The sequence below is a fragment of the Tachypleus tridentatus genome, chromosome 2 (assembly GCF_004210375.1).
Source record: "Tachypleus tridentatus isolate NWPU-2018 chromosome 2, ASM421037v1, whole genome shotgun sequence".
Classification (NCBI taxonomy): Eukaryota; Metazoa; Arthropoda; class Merostomata; order Xiphosura; family Limulidae; genus Tachypleus; species Tachypleus tridentatus.
In genome coordinates, this window is record NC_134826.1 from 120,223,777 (window position 1) to 120,250,648 (window position 26,872).

Here is a 26,872-nt window from a genome sequence, read left to right on the forward strand (position 1 = left end):
GCTTGCAGTATTTATCAAGTATGTATTTATAAACATGTATTTTTCCGTTTGAATGTTTTATTTAATGTAATAAAATTTATAATTGTGCAAGTACAGACATAGTGTGAACAGTTAACCGATTTCAGCAAGAGATGTTATATTACACAAATAGAAAACTCTGTTGTTTTTATTACTATTTATTATTTAATTAAGTAAGGTAAGACATTTTCATTCTTTGAAATAGACATCTAAGGAATTATAAAGTTGACTTCTCTGATAGTTTTCGATACCTTAACAATTAGCTCCCCAGTGGCTCAGCGGTGTGTCTTCGGACTTACAACGCTAACAAATCGGGTTTCGATACCCGTAGTGGGCAGAGCACAGATAGTCCATTGTGTAGCTTTGTGCTTAATTCAAAACAACAACAACAGCTTTAACAATTATTGTGCACATCCGTATAAATAATATGTCTTGCTTTATAAACAACACACATGAAATGATTGGATCTTTACTAGAGGAATGCATCTGATCATAGTGGTCGATACGATATATAGTTAGATACAAAGGTTTTACTAACGGTTTCTTACAATGTTTGACTGTTTTTATAAGACGGCTGGTATTGGTATTAAAACATTAATTAAAATAAAGTACAGAACGTTTCGACCTTCTTAGGTCATCTTCAGGTTAACAAAGAAAGTTTGCAGCTAAGAAGGTCGAAATGTTGTTCTGTACTTTATTTTAACTAAACTTTTAACAGCCATTCCAGCCGTCTTATGAATACATTTTAATTTCAAGTGAATTTCTCGTCATCATGAAAGTTTGACGGTCTTCTCTGTAATTTATCATCTGTGTTACTAACATTGTACTATTTAAACATTTCACACACTAAAGTGTTTTCCAAATCCTCAGGTTTGATTAACTAAATAGCAGATAGCAAGTTATATTAACATCTGTCTGTATTTTATCATTGTTAATTTATGTTATTTTGCATGTAATGTTTTTGACAAAATAAATGAATACAAAATATCGTACTAAATCCTCATTTGACATTATTGAATCATTAATTTTTTAGTAAAACTACTTTATTAGAAATTTTGATTTTTTTTCTGTACACTAGACTTATAATGTTTACTGAAAGCCTGCACATTTCGCGAGGATACCTAAATCGTATCGGACGAAGTATCGCTTCTATCGCCTCTCGACTCTACGACACGATAATCATATCGCTGTATCGTCACACCTTTAGTCTTTACGGTGAGGGAAGATTTTTTGGTCATTTTAGTCTAATATTTATGTTGTTTGATATCACGATTAATGTAAAATTATTAAGTGGATTTAAATAATCTCGCTACAATTTTGTAATTAATAAAAATTAAATTACATTGAAAAAGTCAACTGAAAGGCAAATGGATTCACACCATACAGGATAACGGGAGGAGTGGTTTCGAATTTTCACATCTGTATGAATAACAAAGCTGAGGCTTCACTCAGTTAATATATCACCTAGTTTCTGGTATATATATATATATTTATGGATAGTACATAAATATGGAACGGAGACATACAAAGAACCAACATTATAAACACTGTATATGTTAGTTTGATCTGTCGTCACGTAGTTTTAAGAACCCTATTTAAGTTGGTTAATGTACTACATTGTGGATATACGAATTGATTTCATTTACCTTTTCAGAGATCTTAGCTTAAATCGTTTGACTCTGAACTCAGAAAGAATTCAGGGTAAAAATAAACCGGAAATGTTCGTAAATTGATTTCTTTTCACCTTACTTTTGTTTAAGAGTTACATGGAATCTTTCTAGATTGGTTAGTTTGTATTACTGTACCCTACAGAATTCTGTTCATTCTGATTAAGTTGTCAAAATGTAGACTTAAGAATTATACTGGTTAATTTAAGAAGAACATGTTCGCTAATTAATAGGTTCCAAATTACATTCAAGTGCTTTCACAACCTTAGAATTCAGATAAAATAGGTTTCTATTCTCCGATGTTGGGGCTGTGCATTTGTATGAAGATTACAGTTCAGAAACGTTTTCAAAAAATCTGAAAATAAACCAACCCAACAGCAACAAATAAAATAAAATAATTTTATCTTGAATCTAAGGACGTGAACTGTCATCTGGACATTCTACAATTATTTTGGGTTCAATTACAATAATTAGATAAAATTGTTATAGCGAGTCTTTAGACGTTAATTAATATGTTAAGCAAGTAGCTCGATAGAACATTTCTAGGTTTATTAAACATGTTAAAAAAGTAGTTCAGTACAACCTTACCAGGTTAATTAATCCGCTAAAACGTAACTACAATTGAATGTAACATGAACAGTTTAAATGGCTTGCTAAATGTTGATCTATGAAACTTTTCAGGTGACATTAACTTTTTAAAATATACACGAATAAAATATAGAAGCTTTGTAAATTTAGTCCAGTTTCATGCTGTTGTATACGTATTATATGTTAACACTAAAATATCCAGTGTTTTGACAAAAAATCATTGTGAATTGTTTCCAGATGGAAATTAATTTTAAAATTTGATCCCATTTATTATAGTTTTGTGTTTTGTTCGAACATAGCTTGTTAATTGTTAGTTGTAATAGTTATATAACCATTTCAACTGCACCAAGAATAATGTGTGAAGAAAACTAACTGAAGTTTTATTTTCATTTAGGATTTTGCTAGAAAACTTGTAGAATTGATACTGTTTCTTTATAGTTACTTACAGAGGAAGCAGTTTGGCCTCACACTGATGTTGCAGGAAGTGCGTTGTACCAACAGTTTAGATACGCAATCAGTTATCCAGTAATGTGTACATGTCGATTTCGTTTCGCAATGAAATATTTACAGACTGGTTAGATTAACAAGCTGTATTGGTAAACAATTAACAGACACGAGCCTAATTATATATTTCAATTTTGCATATGCCTTGGTATCTAAGGAAGTTCCTATAACTAAAAAGTGATACTGATAGATAGGTTTATCAGAAACTCTACGTGTGGCAGAAACGTGTATGTTATGACTTCGGAACTGAGAACCGGTTCTAATAGTTGTTCTCGCTGGTGATACAAACTGCTGAATGACTGAAGTAAAGATGTGAATTATATCTAGCGTGTTTAAAGCGTTTACAGCAGCGACATTACTTATTGTCAAGCCTGGTCCATAGAGTACTGATTCGGAATCTGACAACATGGCTGGGTTTTCTACAGAACTTCTTCAGATTCCTGGATCTGAGGTCAACATGCCTTCTACCTCGCGAAATACCAGTGGATCAAGACGAAACAGTCCAGGAAGCAATCTACGTTATCGTCCTTCGTCTCCAAACAATTCAACGAGTCATGTTGGTGGTGCACCTTACCAGGAGACAACGTTAGTAGATGAGCACTTGACAACCGCAGATTCAGACTCTACTGGTAGGACTAACTCACCACAAACACCTCTGGTAAGGAGAGTAACAGTGAAACATTCTCGTCATTCAGACGACGATATCGGTGTGGGGCTCTCTGGGGGCAAAGAAAATGGCCAAGGAATATTTGTGTCAAGTGTAAAGAAAGGTAGCGGAGCAGACAGGTCTGGATTGGCTGTAGGGGACCAGATTCTAGCTATCAATAATATTTCACTCTTGGACTTCACGCTGCAAGAGACTATAAACGTAAGTAAACCTAATATATGTAATGATATTGTTAGCACATAATTTTTGTTGTGAATTGCATAATTTAGCTCTGGTTCAAGGTAACTCGTAATAATAGTATAGTATCACATATACCTATGAATCGTAAAATTGAGTCAAATATATTTTTGCTATTTCTGTTTCACCAACACTTATGTTCGCTGTTGTGGTCACGTGATTTGCTAATTTGTACATTCAAAATAATTTTAATATAAGGTATTCAACTCTCAGTATATGTCTAAATACCAAATTACAATGCTTCAACATAGCAGATATCAGGGTAACACGTTGATATCGTTGAATGTACACACTAATCAATTCAACACTCTTTTATACGCGAATCAGACTGACATTACGGTTAGAGTGTCGGGCAACATAATGAAAGGCGCAAAGTTCGAGCTTCGATATTCTACTAAATAAATTTTGCACTTACAGTGGTATGGGTTTTATATTTGTGAAAGTCAATCACTATATTCAATTAAGAATAGTTACGTAAGCGGCAGGTGCTGTTTATTTGTTTCCCTTTCATTATTTTACGTTAGGAATGGTTACAGACTGAGTCTAGTGGTCTCTGTCCTGACCGTGCCTCCCAGTGGCTCAGCGGTATGTTTGCAGACTTACAACGCTAAAAATCGGGTTTCAATACCCGTGGTAGGCAGAGCACAGATAGTCCATTGTGTAGCTTTGTGCTTAATTCAAAACAACAACAACTGTTCTGACCGCACAGGTTAAAAATACCGACTGTCTTTATATGCAACAATTTACATTGTATAAAAACTGACCTATGGGTTTCTTATCATAAGATACTCATAACTATTTAGGTAAACTTTCAGAAACTAGTGTTTTGTATTCATTTACGAATTTATCTATTTTGACATAAAGATTGCAATACGGGTACATTATAGTAATGCTTCAATTACGGAAATATCTGAAATATTCTAAATAACAACGTATTTTTATGCTGTCAATAGCTTGTGATTAAAAGTAAGATACTTAGATGGATCTAGACCAAAAAGGAATACATAAGTTAACGAAATCAAATGTATACAACTAACTGGCAAGCAATACAGTTACATAAATGAATGTAGAAGAAAACGTTTGTTTGTTTTTTGAATTTTGCACAAAGCTACTCGAGGGCTATCTGTGCTAGTCGTCCCTAATTTAGAAGTGTAAGACTAGAGGGAAGGCAACTAGTCGTCACCGCCCACCGCCAACTCTTGGGCTACTCTTTTACCAACGAATAGTGGCATTGACCGTCACATTATAACACCCACACAGCTGAAAGGGCGAGCATGTTTTTGTAAGTTCTGAGTTCACTAAAAGAGTTAAAACAGGTAAATTCAAATTTTTATATGCTAACGTGTGGGGCACATTGAAAATTATATTTATGCCAATATAAATCTTAGTTGTTGTAAATATTACCGGAAAGGAGCCCCAAATATATATATTTGCGTTGTTTTATCTTTGATCCTATACAATCTTACCAAAATCTAAATAAAATGAAATTATCAATACAATTGGCCGTTTTGGAACCTTACCAAGTTTCAAGTGAGTCTCTTGAGAAATGGCTTTTTATCAAAACTGTTTGAGACAAGAAGAAACAATAGTAAAACAGCATGTTTCCATGCATACAGCTAAAATATGTATTAATCCTAGGTTTTAACTTATTTCATTTGTTCTTGGTTTTCGCACAAAGTCATACACGAACTGTCTACACATTCTGAATTGACTGACCAATGGGAAGACAGAAAACAGCACACTGACTCTATCCTCATTTGACCGAATACTATAATTTGACATTCACTTTTATACAGGGCTGTATGGAGTTTATTGAAGGCCTAGGGGTTAATGAAACTTTAGGCTCCAAAGACGAAGCTGCATGTTTTTTTCAAAACTTTGCAGTAATCCAGTGCCATAGTTATGTGACATTCACTCTTCCAAAATGGGAGGTACGTTGTGGACGAAACAAAATACTAAAATCAAACATCCCAGCCTTTCAGTTTTCTCACTGTAATTATTAAGATAAACTTATACAGAGCTCTGAAATTCACATCACCTAAACAAATATCAAGGACGTGCACTAAAAAGAAATATAGATGTTTTAGGTGGGAATTTACTCGATGCCCTATAAACTGATTTTTCACTTTACCAAATGTAACATTTGTTGGGTTTATATGTAGATTATCTACTCCGCAACACGAAAAATGCAACTGACCGTGATTCCTTCTCGAAGACAAGAAAATTCTCACAATGCGGACCTTCTCCATTACCTGTGGGTAGATAGTGAGAGACGACCAGTTTCTCCACCGGTGGACTTAGCCTATGATTCTTCGCATCACCGCGGAATTGAAGGGAGAGACGGCGGGGTCAGAACTGTGAGTTTACAAACATGTTTTCCACCATTTTTTAAATCCACTTTGAAATCGTAGTTTCAGAAAGCTAAGTTTTTGTTATCGAGTTATGGAATAAGGTTTATTTTAGTATAACTATGTTAACACATTATCATTCCCAGTACTCTTGTATACTGAATTGTTATGTATTAAATATGTTGTGAAAAGTGGCAGTGTAACATGTAAATATGGCCTTCACCTTTAGGGTATTATGTATTAAATATGTTGTGAAAAGAGGCAGTGTGACATCTAAATATGGCCTTTACCTTAAGGGTTTGTTTGGGGCAAGAACTGTTTCATGTAAAATGAAGTTTTCAGATGACAAAGAATGTAACACGCAAATATATATTTCTTCCTGATTCGTAAAATACTACATCATCTGATTTAGAGTCCTCAATCTTAACATATATATTATGCTATCGAAAATATAAAATAATTATTATAATGAAATGCCTTTTGAATAGTAACTTGAAATATTTATTTTATGATATATAATGCTGTTTTATACAGTCCTACAATGATTGTATGTTTGTTCGCGAACTGTTTCCACAATTTTGTAACTAACAGGGCCAATATTAATATGCAGACTTTGAGTGGTCCAGGGAATATCCGAATAAACAGGTGATGACAAAACGCATCTTGAAAGCAATACAAGCATGGTGAAGATCTAAAAATAGGTTTTCAGGGTCGTTGAATCCGAATCTGGTATCGAATTTTGTTTTCCTGTCTTCCTTTGGTATCAGGGCACCATTTTTGAAATGGGGTTCTTACCCGCTTTTCACAAGCTGCAAGGCCAAACTTCATACATCTATAAGAAGTAATTGGAGTAATGTAAAAATCTGAATGGTATAATTGGGCTTTCGTTGTAAATCGTGAGAGGACCTTTGAATTCTGCCGTGGAGGGCAGGCATTTTGTATCACTAACTCTAAATTATTTTAATTTTATTACACGAGCACTGTTTTTGTACTTTGACATAATTTTTACATTATGACGTGAACATTATTTTATGTTCTGAAGTAAATTATTTAATCTCTATAAATTCCTGTGGAAATATATGATTGTTTTATTATTCCATGATGGCAAAAATCAATATTAGTTACAACCTCAAACTCAGTCAAGCAAATCTACAAAGTGGTAAACTTTGATAAACCTGTAAATATTTATCAGAAAATGATTAGTGGCACATTGTGTAAACAACTTGTTCAGATAAATGAATATTAATAAACATCCTTAATTAGAATATACCCTACCTTCCAACTCTACTTTGAAATACGGTATACGTGTAATATGAATTGTAAAAGGAATGTGTACATTTATTATTTAAAATAAGTAGGAAACTGTTGCTGTGAGAATAACACTTTACAATATTACATATTTGAGATTCGTAAAGATAACTATACTGTTGCTCACCATTCGCTAAGACTAATTGCAGAACAGTTAATATAAAATAAAACTGGGGTATGTTAGTATTACGGCCTAAAATACCGATTAAAATTAATTGGGTTTTGTTCCAGCTTTACGTAGGGTCCAGTACATCTTCTGATTAACGTGGTAAATAACTCACTTACTAACAGTCTTAATTTTGCATATTAGTCGTCACGTGATGTTACTCGCTAAAGAATAATCCGGTTAGTTAAACGGAATTTGCTACACATTTTACTTTTCTGCAAATTACGTTTCCATAGTTCTCATCCGTTGTCCTGTCTACTTTTATTGTTCCGTGATTGAATTATGCAGTTTGTACTGTAGTTATACATGCATGCTATAGTAATATATATGTCTACATGTTGAACTTTATACCAATCTGTGATTTTTTTGGAAGGCTTAATCATTTTATTGAGTGTAATAATTACACTATGTAACAAAATTTTTACTTTTTTTTGTTCCTGGACAGAAAGTGTTATTTCCCAATTGCTTATGCTTAAAGTAAATGGAAAAGACCTATTTTTCTCTTCAAACTTTGCTTTTGTGACCTGGGAGCATATAAGGAAAACACGATGGGAGACTATATTTGGGGGCTGATACGTGAAAGTGATTTATGTTACAGTCGCAAATCTCAAAAAACTAATCACTTCTAAACATTTCTGTTCATTTTTGTATAACTTTAGTATATATACACGTAAATCTTGATTCATATGTTGTTTTATTCAGACCTTATGTAAATGAAAATGTGCAAGTTTGTCTGTGCTTACCTAGAAAATATGTTAATTTATAAATTTCATTATCTAGGTCAAAAAAGCAAAGTTTGAAGGGAATAATGGCCATTTTTTGTACTTTTACAACATAAGCAATTAAGAAAATAACACATTATCCAGGAACAAAATTTGTGTTACATAGTGTTATTTAGTTTATAGCATCTTATTTCTAACACTATTATTAACTTTTTTATGGTGCACCTAAAGAAAACAACAAATAATATCCATAAAGTCTGCGTAGTCGTCACGTGCTGTTTTAGCTCTACATTATTTGAATCACGAAGATAAAAATGTAATTCTGTTGCGTACTGTCCTTCTCTCTCAGGATTAAAATATTTTATCTAAAACTTACGTATCCAATGTACATATACACAATACGCTTAACTGTAAAAATAAAATGTACCTTTCTCAGGGAATTTAATTATCAAATATTGTATCAGCTTTACGTATAAAAGAGTAACAAATCCAACAGCTAGTGAACTTGGACTTTCTGCTTTCAAATTTTTGAAAATAAATAAAAATAAATAAGCCAGCTTACTAAAGCAGAAATCAACAAAACAAAATCCCATTTTTTTGCAGCATATTAACACAGAAATATTTTTGAAGTAGAATACACGCATAGTATAAATTTTATTTTTAAATTTCTAACAAGTATAAAGTTATCAGTTACCATATGAGAATCTGGAGAATCAATTGTAAATTTAAGTTTCTTCGACAGTTTCACTTGTCACTCTGCATTATTAATGTGCATTACGCCAAAAATTGTCTAAAATAGTATTGTACATTTTAATAAATAAGAAACGAATTTAGGCCTGGCATGGCTAGGTAGTTAGGGCGCTCGACTCGTAATCTGAGGATTGTGGGTTCGAACCCCTGTCACACCAAACGTGCTCGCCCTTTCAACCGTAGAAGCGTTATAATGTGACAGTTAATCGCACTATTCGTTGGTAAAAGACTAGCCCAAGAGTTGGCAGTAGGTGGTGATGAATAGCTGTCTTCCCTCTAGTATTACTCTACTAAATTAGGCATGTGTAGCTTTGCGCGAAACTTTAAAACAAACAAACAAGAAGCAAATTCTACCATACCAGAATTAAAGTGTCGTCTAAAATCAAGCTTCCAGCATTTGTCTGTGACGTACAACCGTCTTTACGTTGAATAAAATATCCCCAAATAGCTAAATGTTTCTAAAATGCGATTGGATAGTTTTATAGGCTATGAATACAACAAAAAAATGTTGAGAAAGAACGTTACGAAAATGTCCAGCATCTAGGTGGAAGTACAGAATTATACTGAAAAATAGCTTGTGCTAGGTTTGATGTAGGTATATCACACTTGCAAACTCGTGAAAACACAAAAATATCCAGTAAAAAAATAACGTGACTCACTAGGTCAAAAACTGAAAGTTGCTTTATTGAGGTCTAACACGTTTAATCTTTGTAATTTAAACAAAACATTGAACACTAATGAGTGCTTCAAGCGTCTGTCTTTTAGCAGCGCAGGAAGTCGTATGTTAAGAATAACGAACAAAACAAATACTCTTTAAATATAATTAGTTGTAACGACTCATATCTTCCACGTTGTTAAAGACAAACCTTTGCTTTTGAGATTAGGTTACCATAGTTGCACAAATATTGGAATACACGTGCGCAATCGATTGGGTGTTGTTTGTGAATTATTTAAATACTAAAGCCAATCTAATAAAAATCACATTTTAGATAGTATGAAAATGTCTCATTCATATGCTAGACTGAAAGTGTTATATAGTTGGTTTTGGTTTGTTTTGAATTTTGCGCAAAGCTTCTTGACGGTTACCTGCGCTAGCCGTCCCTAATTTACCAGTGTAAGACTAGAGGGAAAACAGTCATCACCACCTACTATCAACTCTTGGGCTACTCTTTTACCAACGAATAGTGCGATTAACCGCCTCTACAGCTGAAACGGCGAGCATGTTTGGTGTGACGGGGATTAAAACCCACAATCTTCGGATTACGAGATGAGTGCCTTAACCATCTGGCCATGCCGGGTCTGAATAGTTTGCATTTGTGAAAGAAAATTATTTTATACTTCTAATAACATAAAATAAAATTACGTTACGATGAACAAAAAAGTCTTTCGTGAGCGCGTAAAATTAGGATATCGAGTATCTAGCACAAACCAAAAAGTAATAGATCAAATACTGTGAGTAAATCTCAAATAATAGGAGTTACGTATTAAGGTTTCAAATAGCCCGAAGCTGGGTTAAATTGTAGTTTGAAAATAGATTGTTTGTTTGTTTGTTTTTTGGAATTTCGCACAAAGCTACTCGAGGGCTATCTGTGCTAGCCGTCCCTAATTTAGCAGTGTAGGACTAGAGGGAAGGCAGCTAGTCATCACCACCCACCGCCAACTCTTGGGCTACTCTTTTACCAACGAATAGTGGGATTGACCGTCACATTATACACCCCCACGGCTGGGAGGGCGAGCATGTTTAGCGCGACGCGGGCGCGAACTCGCGACCCTCGGATTACGAGTCGCACGCCTTATGCGCTTGGCCATGCCAAGCCTTGAAAATATAAGATAATTAAATGTCAATATATATCACATTTATGTTATATGCCAACAAGATTGATACGCACTTTTCTTTCCTAACACAAATATATTTTAATATACAAACAATAATACATTTTTTAATAACGGCTATTACAGATAGTTATCACGAGTAATGATTTGTATACATTACTTTTACAAACTCACAAACAGTATTGAGTCTTCTATTTGATCCTATCGACGGTTCACGATAAGCGAATTAATTTCGAATTGGTATTGACATAGCTTATTTAATGGGTAGTTAGCAAGCTCTTCACACGTGAAAACACTAATTTCCGATGCTAGTCCACAGAAGTTGAACGGCTTGTAATGCTCGAAATCTACAAGCGTTCTTGGTCAAATATCTGTAGTTTCCCGATTAATAAGGTGCTATCGCAGTTATAGCTTCCGAGGATTATAGTAAGTACACCAACTGTAGCAAACCAATAATATAAAACTGTCTCTTGGGATGTCACGTCGATTTATAAATTTAGGTGAGGTTCTTGAAATTTCAGTTAGCCCAACAATACACTAGTGCTTTTTGAAAAACATTCTTGCACTCGAGAATCTTTTACAAAGTTAGGGAACAGGCAGGAATTTCGCGATACACATTTAACAGATAAGTTACAAGTATTTCTAAATATAAATATAATTTACACAAACGTCGATATCAAAATAAATACATAATAGTAAATCCGTCACATACGTAAGTTAAATTAATGTACAATGTGGTCTAATGTTCAATATAAAATTACGTAGCTAATATATAGTACAAATCACATGGCTAATACACTATACAAATTACGTGGCTAATATACAATACAAATTATGTAGTTAATATACAATACAAATCATCTGGTTCAATGCGTAATACAAGTTTTGTGATTCAAAGTGCAGTGTGAATCATGGTTCATTCTTAAATATCAAGCGATTATTTCTCAGCACAGACTTTATAATGTCAGACTTATAATGCATATCTACAAAACTATTTTTTGTTGGTCAAGCCTGTTTTTATTTTATCTTCGTTTATGTAACAAGCATAAACGATCTTCAGTTAATTGCACGTCGTTGTTAAAATTAAAATATGGATTACTGTTACAAGATGCTGTAATCTTTAGTTAGATATAATATCAAAACTTATAACTTTATATTAAACACTCGAACAACAACAAAATAAGTACTTTAAGTATCATACCAGTTTTACACGTACATTTTACCTAATGGATGAGTACAATTTTTAATACAAACATTGTAGTTTATCCTTTAAATTATAAAACAAAATGATTCAGGACTTGGAAATAAACAATTTTGAAAGCTATTCCGAAACTGTTACACACACACATATACACTTCTCAGTTCTACGTGCACTTGTTAGAACTACTCACTAAATCACTATAATATTATATTGGATAAAAATAATATACAAAGAAAGCTTAACTCAGAGCATTGTTTACAAATATCCAAGTATCCTAGCAACCTTTGAAACAAGCACCTATACACTTGTAACGAGACAATAGTTCCTGGGAAGCTAGGTAGGCTTTCTTGGTTATAGGTTTAAGATGAAATACTATAAGGTTAGAAAACGCACGCAGACAACTGTCTTGGCCGATGCTAGCTTAATGAAATAAGCAGGTATTTGGGAAACTGTTATTTGAAAACTGCGTATAAATGATACCTTCCAATGTTTCCACAGATCAAACGTGATTTTTCCTCCAAGAAACTCTGTTATTGTTTGCTGTTAAGCCGTACTGGTAGCTGCTAGAAAGAAAATACTAGAAACCAGAACACAAACAAAATACACTGTGTTCGGTAGAGTTTTAAGCCTACATATTTCCCCAAGTAGTTATATAGATGGTATTGAAACTTACCTTACATGACGATATAAAGTGGATTACGTGGTCTAGACCGTGATCTTTATCAGCGTCAAGTCATTCATTTACAAATACACACAGTGGTTTTTAATTCTTTGTTTTTAATATTGTTTTCATTACGTTTCGGTCTCACGCAATGTCTTTGTTTCGTTTATCTATGTCCCCCGCTGGTACAGTGGTAAGTCTATAGATTTACAACGCTAAAATCAGGGGCTCGATTCCCCTCAGTGGACTCAGCAGATAGCCCAATGTGGCTTTGCTATAAGAAAACAAACAAACTAGTTTATGTATGCTTTCTATTTTCGTGAAATTTGAGGTGTCTCATTTCTTGCCCTCTAAGGTTTTTTCATATCTAGTCTATTTTTCAAAGTTTTACCACTTAGGCTTTTCTGTAAGAACACTTTTAACTCCTCTTTTACTTACTATATTTTTCCGTAACTTTATTTTATTTTTTGTATTTCCAAAACCGTTTATTTTCCTATCAGCTTACGTCATATTTTAGCCCCTGTAAAGACGTCTTCGCTTCATATATTTTTACTTTTTTTTTGTTTACGGAATACGTGTTGCTTGGGTATTATTCGGAAATTTTAGGGTGCTTTATGGTATTTATTTTTATGTTTAACTATATAACTATTATAGTACTGTCTGTTGTATGTTTATGTAACTGCTTCGCAGAGTGTCTATGGATTTTCACCAAAATTGGTTTGGAGGTTCGTTGAGTTCACGGAGAGATAGGTATATATATATATGTACAGTTTTACGTTTTTATTTCCCAATTTTTATAATCGTTCTCGAGCTTTTCTTTTACAATTACTTATAAAGGAGGCAACTCTTCATATCTTAAGAAAACCTTTGATTAATTATTTCAGTCCAAGAGACGAGTATTCTAGCTAGTAACGAAATAAATTTTGAGATTTATCTTCTTCTTGGTTATGAGAAGATCAAAGGTAATCTTTCCATAGATGAGATATCATTATATCCAGAAAATACTGGACAGGAGTGTAAGCAAAGTATATATAATGAAAAGACAGGTTTCAGAATCGCCTCAATAACGATATTCATTTTGACTTCTAGCTGAATACATAAGAGAATGAACATTTACTGAAATAGGTTCTTTTCTCTTTCTTCCATCCTTGCTCTATGTTATAACCTTACCCGAGGTTATCCAAGTATTTATTAGTAAAATGTTCTTTTTATACTATAAAAAACGTGTATATTAGCTTAAAATACTTTATTATAGCAAGTTTTAATCTAGTTTGAAATAAAATCGCGTACCTACGTCAACTCAGTCACTTAAGAAGTTACACTACTGGCTTTTAAACGTCATTTAAATAAACCGATAAATAAAAAAACGACTCACTGCTTAAAACATGCAATAAGAAAAATATGATACTGTTTATATATTTTTTTTAAAATGTACAAATGTAAAATTTAGAAAAGTTATAACTTATTTTGCTGTATTGAAAAGGATAGTGAGCTTTTGTCTTGAAGTATATCTTATATCACAAGGGTGTTAACGAAGACAAACCTCAATAGGTGACAGTGATAAACTTAATGTAAATCATTATTATTTCAAGTATTAGGCTTACAGTACACTTTAGTCTGTAAGTAACAACTGAAGTGTGATAATATAGTAGTTTTACACACCTAATGAGCATCCAGAAACGCAACTAACAAGAAAATGATTCAGCTTCAACGTAATTTACCTAAATAACAAGTAGATACGTGTTAGTTTTCTCGCTTAACGAATACCATCCTTTAACAGAACTAATATATGCAAGTTTAACCGCCTTGAGCAGTGTAAGCTCATTGCGATAAGCAGATATCTCGAAACAATTTACAACAAAAATGTTAGCAATCCTCTACTAATGAAGCTGTAACTACAATGAATTATATTGGGAACATGATGTTATAGATAAATAAGAACAACTAGAAATCTTGACCAATCGTCAGACATTTTTATACATGTTTTATCATGCATATTGTAAATGAAGCCACGCTGATGTTCATGTGTTCGAATAAAAAACAAACAAACCTAATATTTTGTTGCAAAAAAGAAATATTTTGTTATGTCATTCTGATATTATTTCACACTTAAGAATACAGAAAGGACGAACTAGCACGTTAATAGGTTTAACATTTTAATGAAAATTAAGATAAAGTTTGCTGATGTATACTAAAGTTATTATATGTAGTTTCAACAATATAATTACGTTTAAGAAGGCTGTTTGCATTTGATATAAGAAAGAAGTCAATTCTTCTGGTTCGACAAACTGTTAGGCCTAAACGTAAAACACATTAAATGTCGTGACGACAGTAAAGATAAGCTTTTATATATTATTTTCTTAGTGTAGGTGTTGGTATTTTTATGTACATGAACTGGGATAAGCCATTTGGATAAAAAAATGAACAAATTACGTTCAAGAGGGGAAACATTTTCAAATATCTCATTCAGGATGACTCAGGTTTTTATTTCTGACTGGCCTTCAGTTCCTAAATGTTGGAAGTAAAATTATGGACCCAAGTTAAGAACGTAAGTTGTAAATACGAGTTTAGTTATGTGATTTCTATTTGAATTGTCAAGCTCAAACACGTAAGCTTTTGCTTTCTGAACACGGGAAAACTTTTTTTAGTGACGTTTAAACAACACTTGAATAACGTTTGCAAAGATCTTTGAAAATATAACTTTTTGATTGCATGCTACGAACACGTTCACTAATGTTTGTACAGATAACTTTCATTAATGTTTCTCGTTTCGTATGATATTTTCTTTTCTTTTATTCTATGAACATTTTAATCCTCGGGAATACGAAATGCCATTGCTAGGTGAAACACTTAGTGGTAAAGCAGTGAAATTTCGCCACCGCAAATACCTTAAATCTTTCGTGGCTTTCCACTCAGTTTTTCCCAGTTTCTTTTCACTACTTCAGCCAGTTAGAAAACTAAGTGAATAATCCACAGTTGGTCATTTCCAGGAATATCCCAGCTTAGTTGAGTTCTTAAGATATGTTCTGTAACATTCCTGGACAAAGACTTTTAGAACGAAATATTTTAATGGCGTCTACACGGTGCAAGAAATTTAACAATGACATTTAGAAAAAATATATAAAAAAGTCGTTGTTGGAATTGATTGATTATGGAAGGACACGCCTGCCTTGATCATCGAATCAACACTGTCAAATTTTCTTTAGATGTGATTTTTTATGGTTTTACTGCAGTGAAAGACTTTATAATAATAATAATAAGAGTTTATCTTCTTGTGGGTGTTCCTACTTCAAAAGTTAGAAAGTGATTTATGCTTTTACGTGAGCTATATAAAGAGCGCAAGTTATACACTTCATCAGAAGGCGAAGAATCTGCAAAACGTTCAGCTTCAGAAGACTGTTCACCTCTATTGGCAAAAGTCAAAACTTTTGTAATTAGAGATCATTTAAAGACTTTATTTTAGAACTACGTCTTAGCAGTTATTTTATTTTTTTCTCATATCGAGTACTTTCGTAGAAACTGTGTAATTCGTTATATCTAGTCTCTTAGCAGAGACTATATTATTCCTTACACATAGTCTCTTATTAGATACTCTTTACTTTCTTATACCTAGTCTCTTAGTAAATATTCTGTGATTCCTTATACCTAGTTTACCTGAAAGGGAGCCAGAGGTCGCCTAGAAGAGTCAATTTGGTATTTAGTCTGTCAGTGCGTTAGTAGAGCATTATCGTAAATTTTACAGACTAACAAGTATTTTGTCTGGTTTATTTCAAGCTCACTTTATTTTTCTTAGTTTAGAAACTAAATGACATTTATATTGATTTTTGTCACGATGGATAAAATTTATATTCGTGTAATTTTCTTGTTCGACTTAAAGCGTGGTCACAATGTGGCGACAGCAGCTCGTAATGTCAGTCATGCATTTCATGATGGCACAGCTAATGAGTGCCCAGCACAGAGTTGGTTCAGGAGATTTCACTCTGATGACACAAACCTTAAAAATGAGAACCTTTAATGAGAAATAATTGAAGATCTTAGTTGAATCAGATACCAGCCAAACCGTAATAGAACTTGCCGACAAACTCGATGCTCATTATTCAAGAGTTTCCCAACATCTTGAAGCAATTGCTAAGGTGAAAAAGCTCCATAAATGGCTAACTCTTAAATTGACTGAAAACCATCAAACAAGACGAGTTGAAATTTGTTCCTACTCCTTACTCGCAACAAAAACGACCAGTTTCTCCATAGAATTGTCATCTATAATGAAAAAATGGATTATTTATCACAATCGACAACGATTGGGACAGTGATTTGGCTTATGGTCAGCATTTGGTGGTTATTAGCGGGTGGGATCCATTATTCATTCTAAAACCAAGAAGAAACAATCACAGCAGAGAAATATTGTTGTGAACATGAAATTATGCATGATACATTGTCACAAAAACATTCAGCAATAGTCAATCGTTGTGGACCCATACTGCATCATAACAATTCTCAACCTCATGTCCCATGCGTTATTGACCAAAAACTAAACGAACGTTAATATGAAACTTTATCTCATCCACAGATTATCACTTCTTTAAACATTTGGACACTTTTTCAAGGAAAAAAAATCGTTTGCAAACCAAGGGTCAATTGAAAGTGCCTTCGAAGACTTCATTGCACCAATGGACATCCAATTCTTTAAATATAGCATTTATAAATTTACAACTCGCTTACAGAAGTTTATTGAGTTTAAATGAGCTTATTTTGACTAAATAAATTAAGCAACTGAAACATGTACTTGTTTCACATTTTCTTGTAAAAATCTGACATTTCATGTACAACAGAATGATAAAAGCTTTGTAGTTCTTCGTACGTAGTGCTTTTACAGAGACTTTGAGATTATTTATTTTTGATATCTTTGTAGAAGCCTTTGAGTTTTGCAATCCTAGTCCATTTTTAGAGAATCTATGGTTTATTATAGTCGCCTTATTCCTATTTCTTGAAAGAGAGGAGTAATCAGTGTAAACAATAATGCGATTCAAAAACAAAACAAGAATATATTTCAAATATAAGTTCTGTGATACCATTTCAAAACAGATTCGTTACAGAGACTTAAAATCATTCGCAAATCTTTGTAGAGTTATAACTTAAAGCCACAGTTAATGATTGAAGATCACTACGAAACTCCATTGCTTTGATTATGCCAATGTGAACAAGCAATTTCACTTTTTAAAAATATAGCTAGTTTCGTATAAATATCTCACAGGTATGAATTGTCGGTAGTTTCGAACAATAACTTTTATATAACATTTTCGTATTGTCTTGTATACAGTAAAGTGAAACATTTCTTATTGTTAAAACGATGAAACACATTTTTTGTGCTATCGTTAAACGACATAGTCCAACTCCAAGATTCTTCTCTCCCCCAGTGTAAGCTAACGACGCTAAAAATCGGGTCTCAATACCCGTGACCGGCAGTTACTTTCAGCCTATTCTGTACCTTTGTGTTTCAGGTCCGACATGGCCAAGTGGGTAAGGTACTCAACTCATAATTTGAGAGTTGCGGGTTTGAATTCCTGTCACATGAAACATGCACTCCTTTTCAGTCGCAAAGGCGTTATAATGTGACGGCTAATTCCACTATTTGTTGTTAAAAGAGCAGATCAAAAATTGACGGTGGGTGGTGATGACTAACTGCCTTCCCTCTAATCTTACAGTATTAAATTAGGGACGGCTAGCGCAGATAGCTCTTGTGTAGCTTTGCGTGAAATTGAAAAACAAACCAACCAACCTTTGTGTTTAACGATAAAACACCAAACTCCATGTGCCATCCATAGAATGATAAGTGCCTTTTTCCCCATTGTTAAAATGATAGTGAATTCTTTCTGTAATTCTTAAAATAATAAAATCCAGCTTCATATACCGTTGATCAACCACAAAGTCCGGATTTACAAAATGAGAAATGCTAAGACCAGTTTACTGAAACGTGTCATAAAAACCAATACAAATTAATTGAATTGATTCTTTTTTAAGGTAAGTCCATCAAAACAATTTTAAAATATTTTCATAAAATCATGTAAGAGTAGCTATTTCTTATAGCAATTTTCAGTTACAGTAGTCTCTGACACTTTGATAGAAGATTATGACCATTTTATACTAAAAAAAATCAAGAAGAAAACATTATATATAAATACTGTAAAACTTCTTAGTCAATATTTTAACTGCAGATCTCTCTATCTTAACAATTCACACTATTTACACAAGACATACAGGATAAATAATTTAGAAACAGCGAGTTATGTTAAATCAGGTATAAATAATTAAACTTTTCGGTACCCAGTGGTTTTACTGTTATATATTTATTTTAATATCGACGTTTGTTTAAGTTATATACGTACATTTAGAAATGCATGAAACCTATAGTTTTTAACTGTGTATTGCGCAAGTCCCACCTATTCCCTAAATTTGCAGAGAATTCTCGAGTGTAAAATCAAGAATATATATTTTAAATTGTTGTGAAATGAAATTTCTAGAACCTTGCCTTATTGTTCATAAACCGACACTCCGAGAGACAGTTTTCGTATTGTTGGGTTGCTACAGATTGTTATACTATAAACCTCGGAAGATATAACTGTGATTAACGCTTATTAATCGGAAAACTACAGATACCTGAGAAGAGACATTTATAGATTTTTAACATTACAAACTGTTTAACTTCAGTGAATTAACTTCGGACGTTACCATTTTTACGAAGACATTAGATACCTTCGTGGGAAAAAAATCAGCTTGTAAACAGCATAAGGCCAGCCAAGAATAGAGCAAGCTAACTAGCCATCAACCCTTAAACGGCGTCATCATCAATTGATAGTGCTACCTACAACATTCCCGTTATGTAAGATTTAAGCGAATTGTAACAATATCAACTCAAAATTAATTCACTCATCGTGAACCGTTGATAAAATATTCAGTGTCAAACCAAAAAGAAGAATCAGTACTGTTTGTAAGTTTGTAAAACTTTTGTATATAGATTATTCTTTACAAATATCACAAATTTGTTACATATCGATATTAAAATAACTTTCTGAGTTCAAATGAAAATTTCCGACTATTGAAATTATCATATAATACGTTACATGACATCGTCCGTGAGTGAATGCTAGACCAGCTTCGTGCGATTGTTATAAAGTACTACAATATATATTTAATCAGAAGTTGACAACTCGCTTCTTAAACGAAATAAACTTATATCTGAACCTAGTTCAATTTACATGAAATACACTTATATTCGAATCTAATACAACTTATATGAAACGTACGTCTATCCGAACCTAATTTAACTTATATGAAATACACTTATATCCGAACCTAATACAACTTACATGAAATACACTTATATCCGAACCTAATACAACTTACATGAAATACACTTATATCCGAACCTAACACAACTTACATGAAATGCACGTCTATCCGAACCTAATACACTTTACATGAAATACACTTATATCCGATCAAACGTGTATATTGTAGGGTATGCACTTTTTTTCTTAAAGAGTTGAAATAGTTCGGCAAACATTACTTGAGAAATGTTTGACTCCATAATGATCTCTAATTTCACTGTAGAAAGTAATATTTAACACGTAACAAAGTTAAAAGTAGTAAAGTTTTATTTTATTTTATGGTTCTGATACCAGTTCCAGCTGAGAACTACCACACAGTTATTTTACTGACGGTCCTTCGGAAGCTAAATAGTAAATTTGATGGATTGTAAATTTTAAAAAATAGTGGTTAGATCCTTCTGATGATTTGTGTTAACAACAAAATCAATGTCCCTGTTGTGTTTGTTTTGAAATTCGCACAAAGCCACACGAAGGCTATCTGCGCTAGCCATCCCTGATTTAGCAGTGTAAGACTAGAAGGAAAGAAGCTAGTCAGCACCACTCACCGCCAACTCTTGAGATACTTTTTTACCATCAAATAGTGGGTTTTTACAGTCACATTATAACGCCCCTACAGCTGAAAGGGCGAGAATGTTTGGTATGACATGAATTCGAATCTGCGATCCTCAGATTACGAGTCGAGCGCCATAACCATCTGGTTATACCGGGTCATCACTGTTGTAAAAATTTAAAGAAGGAATAAACGTGATACGAGCTCGTTTTCACACAAGCAATAAGATAAAACAGTACGAGTATCCAATTGTATCAATTACTTTTTTTTTGGCTTTAAAGTACAGATGCAGCTAAGAAAACCATAATATATTTATGTAGTTGTGTTTTTAACGTTCGCTAGAACACCTTCGTCAGGATCTATCACCCCTGGTAGCACAGAGTCTACGGACTTATACTGCTAGAAACCAGGTTTCGATACCCGTAGTGGACAAAGCACAGATATCCCATTGTGCACCTTGTGCTTTACTTTAAAGAAACGAATCCTATAAGTTAATAGGTCGTGAGTTATTAATGTTTATAGAAATAGCTCATAATAAACTCCAATTTTTGTTAAACAAGTTAGAGATAATGTCGTTTTTAAAGTTATTTCATTTCTTAACCTTATATATAAGATACACTTTAATAACCTAAATATATACTTATGTTCAATATGGGAAATAACTGATTCCAACGCTATATTACACGTTTGTTAAGCTAAGATTAGATAGCTGTGTTATTTACACACCGTTGACTTTCTCACATCAAATATGGGCAGAGTTGGTTTTTTTAATACACTACGCAACACGTTTGTTAAGCTAAGATTAGATGTGTTGTTATAAAAAGGTAGACTTTAATAACTTATATTATATATTATAATATATTATATAGTTAAACCCAGAGATACGTTATAGGTTTTTAAGCGACGATAAGATATGTTTGTTGCATAAAACAGGTAGACTTGAATAATATATATATAACTATTGTCCAAAGGTTACATCCAACACTATTCTGCGGGTTTTTCTACTTTAAAAGTAATTAGATTTGCTATATATAAGGTAGACTTGAATAATGTATATATAACTATTGTCTAGAGGTTACATCCAACACTATTCTGCGGGTTTTCTACTTTAAAAGTAATTAGATTTGCTATATATAAGGTAGACTTGAATAATGTATATATAACTATTGTCCAGAGGTTACATCCAACACTATTCTGCGGGTTTTTCTACTTTAAAAGTAATTAGATTTGCTATATATAAGGTAGACTTGAATAATCTATATATATGTGTTAAATATGTGACAGAGTTAAATCCATTACTGTACCACAGATTTGTTAAGATCAGTTAGGCTTTTTCGATACGAGGTGAAGTTCATAAGATACATATATATATATATATGCATACAAATATTTATCTACGTTAAGCATGTGACAGATTTAAATTCAGTAATGTACTATAACCTTTATTACGTTATAGATAACTTAATTCTAAGAAGTTAATTGATACTTATTAATTGTAAACTTAAATTTAGGGATCTGCCAAAGTATTTTATAATTTTATAGATAAACTGAGATGTAGCACCACATCAAAGTCTTGTTGTTTTACACTCTATGAAAAAGTAAAATCTAAAAATATTCTAATGATTTTTTTCATATAACACAGCTTACAGATTATTATGTAAACGTACACAAACAAATTGAATTGGAAAGTGTTTTCTTTCAAATATCTAACGGTAGAATTAAACTGGCAATCATGATGAGTTTATAGTATCAGAGTAACAAGTGAAAAACGTTTTGTGTGCAGCTGTTGTTTAGATCCAACTAATGGTTATAAATATTATGTATAGTATGAACTGTTTTGTTGTCGTTTTTTTAATTTCACGCAAAGCTACACGAAGGCTATCTGCGCTAGCCGTCCCTAATTTAGCAGTATAAGACTATAGGGAAGGCAGCTAGTCATCACCACCCACCGCCAACTCTTGGGCTACTCTTTTATCAACAAATAGTGGGATTGACCGTAACATTATAGAGCCCCACGGCTGAAAGGGCAAGCTTGTTTAGTATGACCGGGATTCGAACCCGCGACCTTTTGATTACGAGTCGAATGCCATAATCCACCTGGCCATGCCTGGCCTAATATGAATAGTAAATCACTGAAAAGTTGTTTTAGTGATACCTTTATATTAATTATCTGCTATAAGGATAAAATATGACGTTTCTGAAAATGTCAATATTTGAAAGTGTTGGCTTGACAACAAATATTTTATTTATTTCGATACACCGTACTTGTGAAACTATGATTATATATATATATATATACGCATGTGTGTATATACAAGGATGTATCGAAGAGGGTCGACTTCCATCTCCAGTGGAAAAAATATTGGAGGAAGTAACAAAACATTAAACAAAATGAAGAGATGAATAAGGATGCAGATAATAAAAAAGTTATATTTAATTGCTTTCTGAGATCGTTTATGATCGTTGAATTAAAGTCTGAAGCGTCAGTAATATGTGAAATGTTGAATATAGTCCTAAAGGACATTTCTTCCAAACTATTAAGATCAATTTAAAACTCACAAAAGATCCCTGAATCGGTCCTTTTCACTGGTGTGGCGATTAAACTTCCAACCCTGTCTTTAGACCATCTGTGAACAGCACTTAACTTAACTTGGTTCTGGGGTTCTTTTCGAGGTTCTGATGCTAGTAGGTATCAAATGAAAGAATAATTGTTATTGATAGCAGCAGGAAGTATTGGTAATTGAGATTTTTTTTTGCTAATTCTTCTATGGGAGCCAACTGCAAAAGAGCCAATGAAAAATGTTACGAATTAGACTTATGGATATTTTAAATTTCAAAGAAATCTTTAGCTTTCTAAGACTCTCAATTATCCATTTAATTAAATCCCGTTTTGAAAGGCCAAGATATACATATATTATAGGCTTGGCTGTCTTTTACTGCATTTTGCCGATACAGCTCTGGCGTTCTAACTGTATTAGAACAACCAACTAACAACAAGCTGTCTTCTAACTTTATTTCGTAAGTCACACATACAAAACTCTAAATAATATGCTTTTTTTTTACAATTACTTTTACAGGTAACGTGTTTATTTTTGCTGAATTTATTTATAATTGTGGCGTGTTTCATACTTGTTTTTGGAAATCATCGTTTAAATATCCACACATTCAACTTCGCCTTTCGGTGTAATGACATATTACTCATAGGGAGAGCTAAAAGCCGATACAACTTTCGTAACATAATACTCTTAGCACGCACTCACGATTATCCGTATTTTTCGTTATTTTATTGTCTTCACCTAATGGAGAAAAAAAAGTGGTTTACGATTTATTCAGTTTCTTTTGCTTACCAACTGGTTCCTCTATGTAGTAGTGAATAAAACAAATAGTGTTGAAGTAGGAAAACAGTATGTTATAAATATATTTATAAAATATTTAATTTATTGAAAAATATAGTTAGAGGTAGTATATGCATGTTTATCAATTTAATGTCCTGGCATGGGCTAGTGTCAGGGCGATGGATTCGCAATTTGAAGGTTGCGGGTTTTAATCTCTGTCAACGAACATGACTTTCAGCAGTGGGGCGTTATAATGTTACTCTAAATCCCATTATTTGCTGATAAAAGAGTAGCTGAAGAGTTGGCGTTAGGTGTTGTTGAATAGCTACCTTCCCTATTGCCTATTATTGCTAAATTAGGGACGGCTAGTGGAAATAACTTTCGGGTGAAATTAACAAAGCAAACACATTACTATAGGTTTAATGACGTATGAAGAGAAGCAAATGTCTCCGTGATTGGCATTTAATGTAACTACAGAACAACAAATTTAAAGAACGAGTGATATTTGATATATCACAAGGGTTTTAATTTTTTTCACCATGTAATAATATTGGTTTAAAAATATAAACACGTTACATATTTATTAAGGATTCTATTGTGCCGAGTGCAGTATATATTCAATAAGTCTGTATTGAATATGGGGATAGTTTTATCTCTTTATTATTAAGTTCAAAGTTACTCTATGGGTTACCTCAACCATGAGCAATCGAACCTAGAACTTGAGTGTTATAAGCCTCAATTTTAGTGTTGAGCCACCAGAGGGATGAAAATAAAACGATATTCAATCTTTGTTAAAAAAAATATAATTTTTCCATAATACGTGATTAGTACTTATGTGTAACTTTATATTATTTAAAGCATCTTTGTTGTCATTAAATTGTACTATATATGAAATAAATAAGAAAACAACGTACAAAGTGAGTATTAAATAACAAATTGCACAAAATAAATACGCACAAGCATGAGAACAATGTACTGTGACAGAGAATGTGCAGCGAAAATGAATACATTATTTAGAACTTTAATATTTAGTATGTTAGCCCATTTTTCATAGAACTTTACATTGTACTTTTATATTCTCATACAATTGATCAATGAAGGGCTGTGTAATGTTGTTCTAGATATTCTCTAACATTTTACACAATTTATTCCAAGTTGAACTGTTGTCGTTTAACTTTATCAGTGCCCAAGTAACAAGTGAAAAACGTTTTGTGTGCAGCTGTTGTTTAGATCCAACTAATGGTTATAAATATTATGTATAGTATGAACTGTTTTGTTGTCGTTTTTTTAATTTCACGCAAAGCTACACGAAGGCTATCTGCGCTAGCCGTCCCTAATTTAGCAGTATAAGACTATAGGGAAGGCAGCTAGTCATCACCACCCACCGCCAACTCTTGGGCTACTCTTTTATCAACAAATAGTGGGATTGACCGTAACATTATAGAGCCCCCACGGCTGAAAGGGCAAGCTTGTTTAGTATGACCGGGATTCGAACCCGCGACCTTTTGATTACGAGTCGAATGCCATAATCCACCTGGCCATGCCTGGCCTAATATGAATAGTAAATCACTGAAAAGTTGTTTTAGTGATACCTTTATATTAATTATCTGCTATAAGGATAAAATATGACGTTTCTGAAAATGTCAATATTTGAAAGTGTTGGCTTGACAACAAATATTTTATTTATTTCGATACACCGTACTTGTGAAACTATGATTATATATATATATATATACGCATGTGTGTATATACAAGGATGTATCGAAGAGGGTCGACTTCCATCTCCAGTGGAAAAAATATTGGAGGAAGTAACAAAACATTAAACAAAATGAAGAGATGAATAAGGATGCAGATAATAAAAAAGTTATATTTAATTGCTTTCTGAGATCGTTTATGATCGTTGAATTAAAGTCTGAAGCGTCAGTAATATGTGAAATGTTGAATATAGTCCTAAAGGACATTTCTTCCAAACTATTAAGATCAATTTAAAACTCACAAAAGATCCCTGAATCGGTCCTTTTCACTGGTGTGGCGATTAAACTTCCAACCCTGTCTTTAGACCATCTGTGAACAGCACTTAACTTAACTTGGTTCTGGGGTTCTTTTCGAGGTTCTGATGCTAGTAGGTATCAAATGAAAGAATAATTGTTATTGATAGCAGCAGGAAGTATTGGTAATTGAGATTTTTTTTGCTAATTCTTCTATGGGAGCCAACTGCAAAAGAGCCAATGAAAATGTTACGAATTAGACTTATGGATATTTTAAATTTCAAAGAAATCTTTAGCTTTCTAAGACTCTCAATTATCCATTTAATTAAATCCCGTTTTGAAAGGCCAAGATATACATATATTATAGGCTTGGCTGTCTTTTACTGCATTTTGCCGATACAGCTCTGGCGTTCTAACTGTATTAGAACAACCAACTAACAACAAGCTGTCTTCTAACTTTATTTCGTAAGTCACACATACAAAACTCTAAATAATATGCTTTTTTTTTACAATTACTTTTACAGGTAACGTGTTTATTTTTGCTGAATTTATTTATAATTGTGGCGTGTTTCATACTTGTTTTTGGAAATCATCGTTTAAATATCCACACAATCAACTTCGCCTTTCGGTGTAATGACATATTACTCATAGGGAGAGCTAAAAGCCGATACAACTTTCGTAACATAATACTCTTAGCACGCACTCACGATTATCCGTATTTTTCGTTATTTTATTGTCTTCACCTAATGGAGAAAAAAAGTGGTTTACGATTTATTCAGTTTCTTTTTGCTTACCAACTGGTTCCTCTATGTAGTAGTGAATAAAACAAATAGTGTTGAAGTAGGAAAACAGTATGTTATAAATATATTTATAAAATATTTAATTTATTGAAAAATATAGTTAGAGGTAGTATATGCATGTTTATCAATTTAATGTCCTGGCAT

The 26,872-nt window shown here is 32.9% G+C and overlaps 1 protein-coding gene across 1 annotated transcript in view; it reads left to right on the forward strand.

The window, feature by feature from the left end:
• The window catches only part of LOC143244957 (whirlin-like), a 150,603-nt gene that overhangs the window by 28,703 nt on the left and 95,028 nt on the right, over positions 1-26,872 (forward strand). The window contains exons 2-3 of the mRNA XM_076490566.1: positions 2,712-3,645; positions 5,844-6,038. Coding sequence (XP_076346681.1) covers positions 3,184-3,645; positions 5,844-6,038 — 657 coding nt within the window. The 5' untranslated portion in view covers positions 2,712-3,183. The remainder of the gene's footprint in view (positions 1-2,711; positions 3,646-5,843; positions 6,039-26,872) is intronic.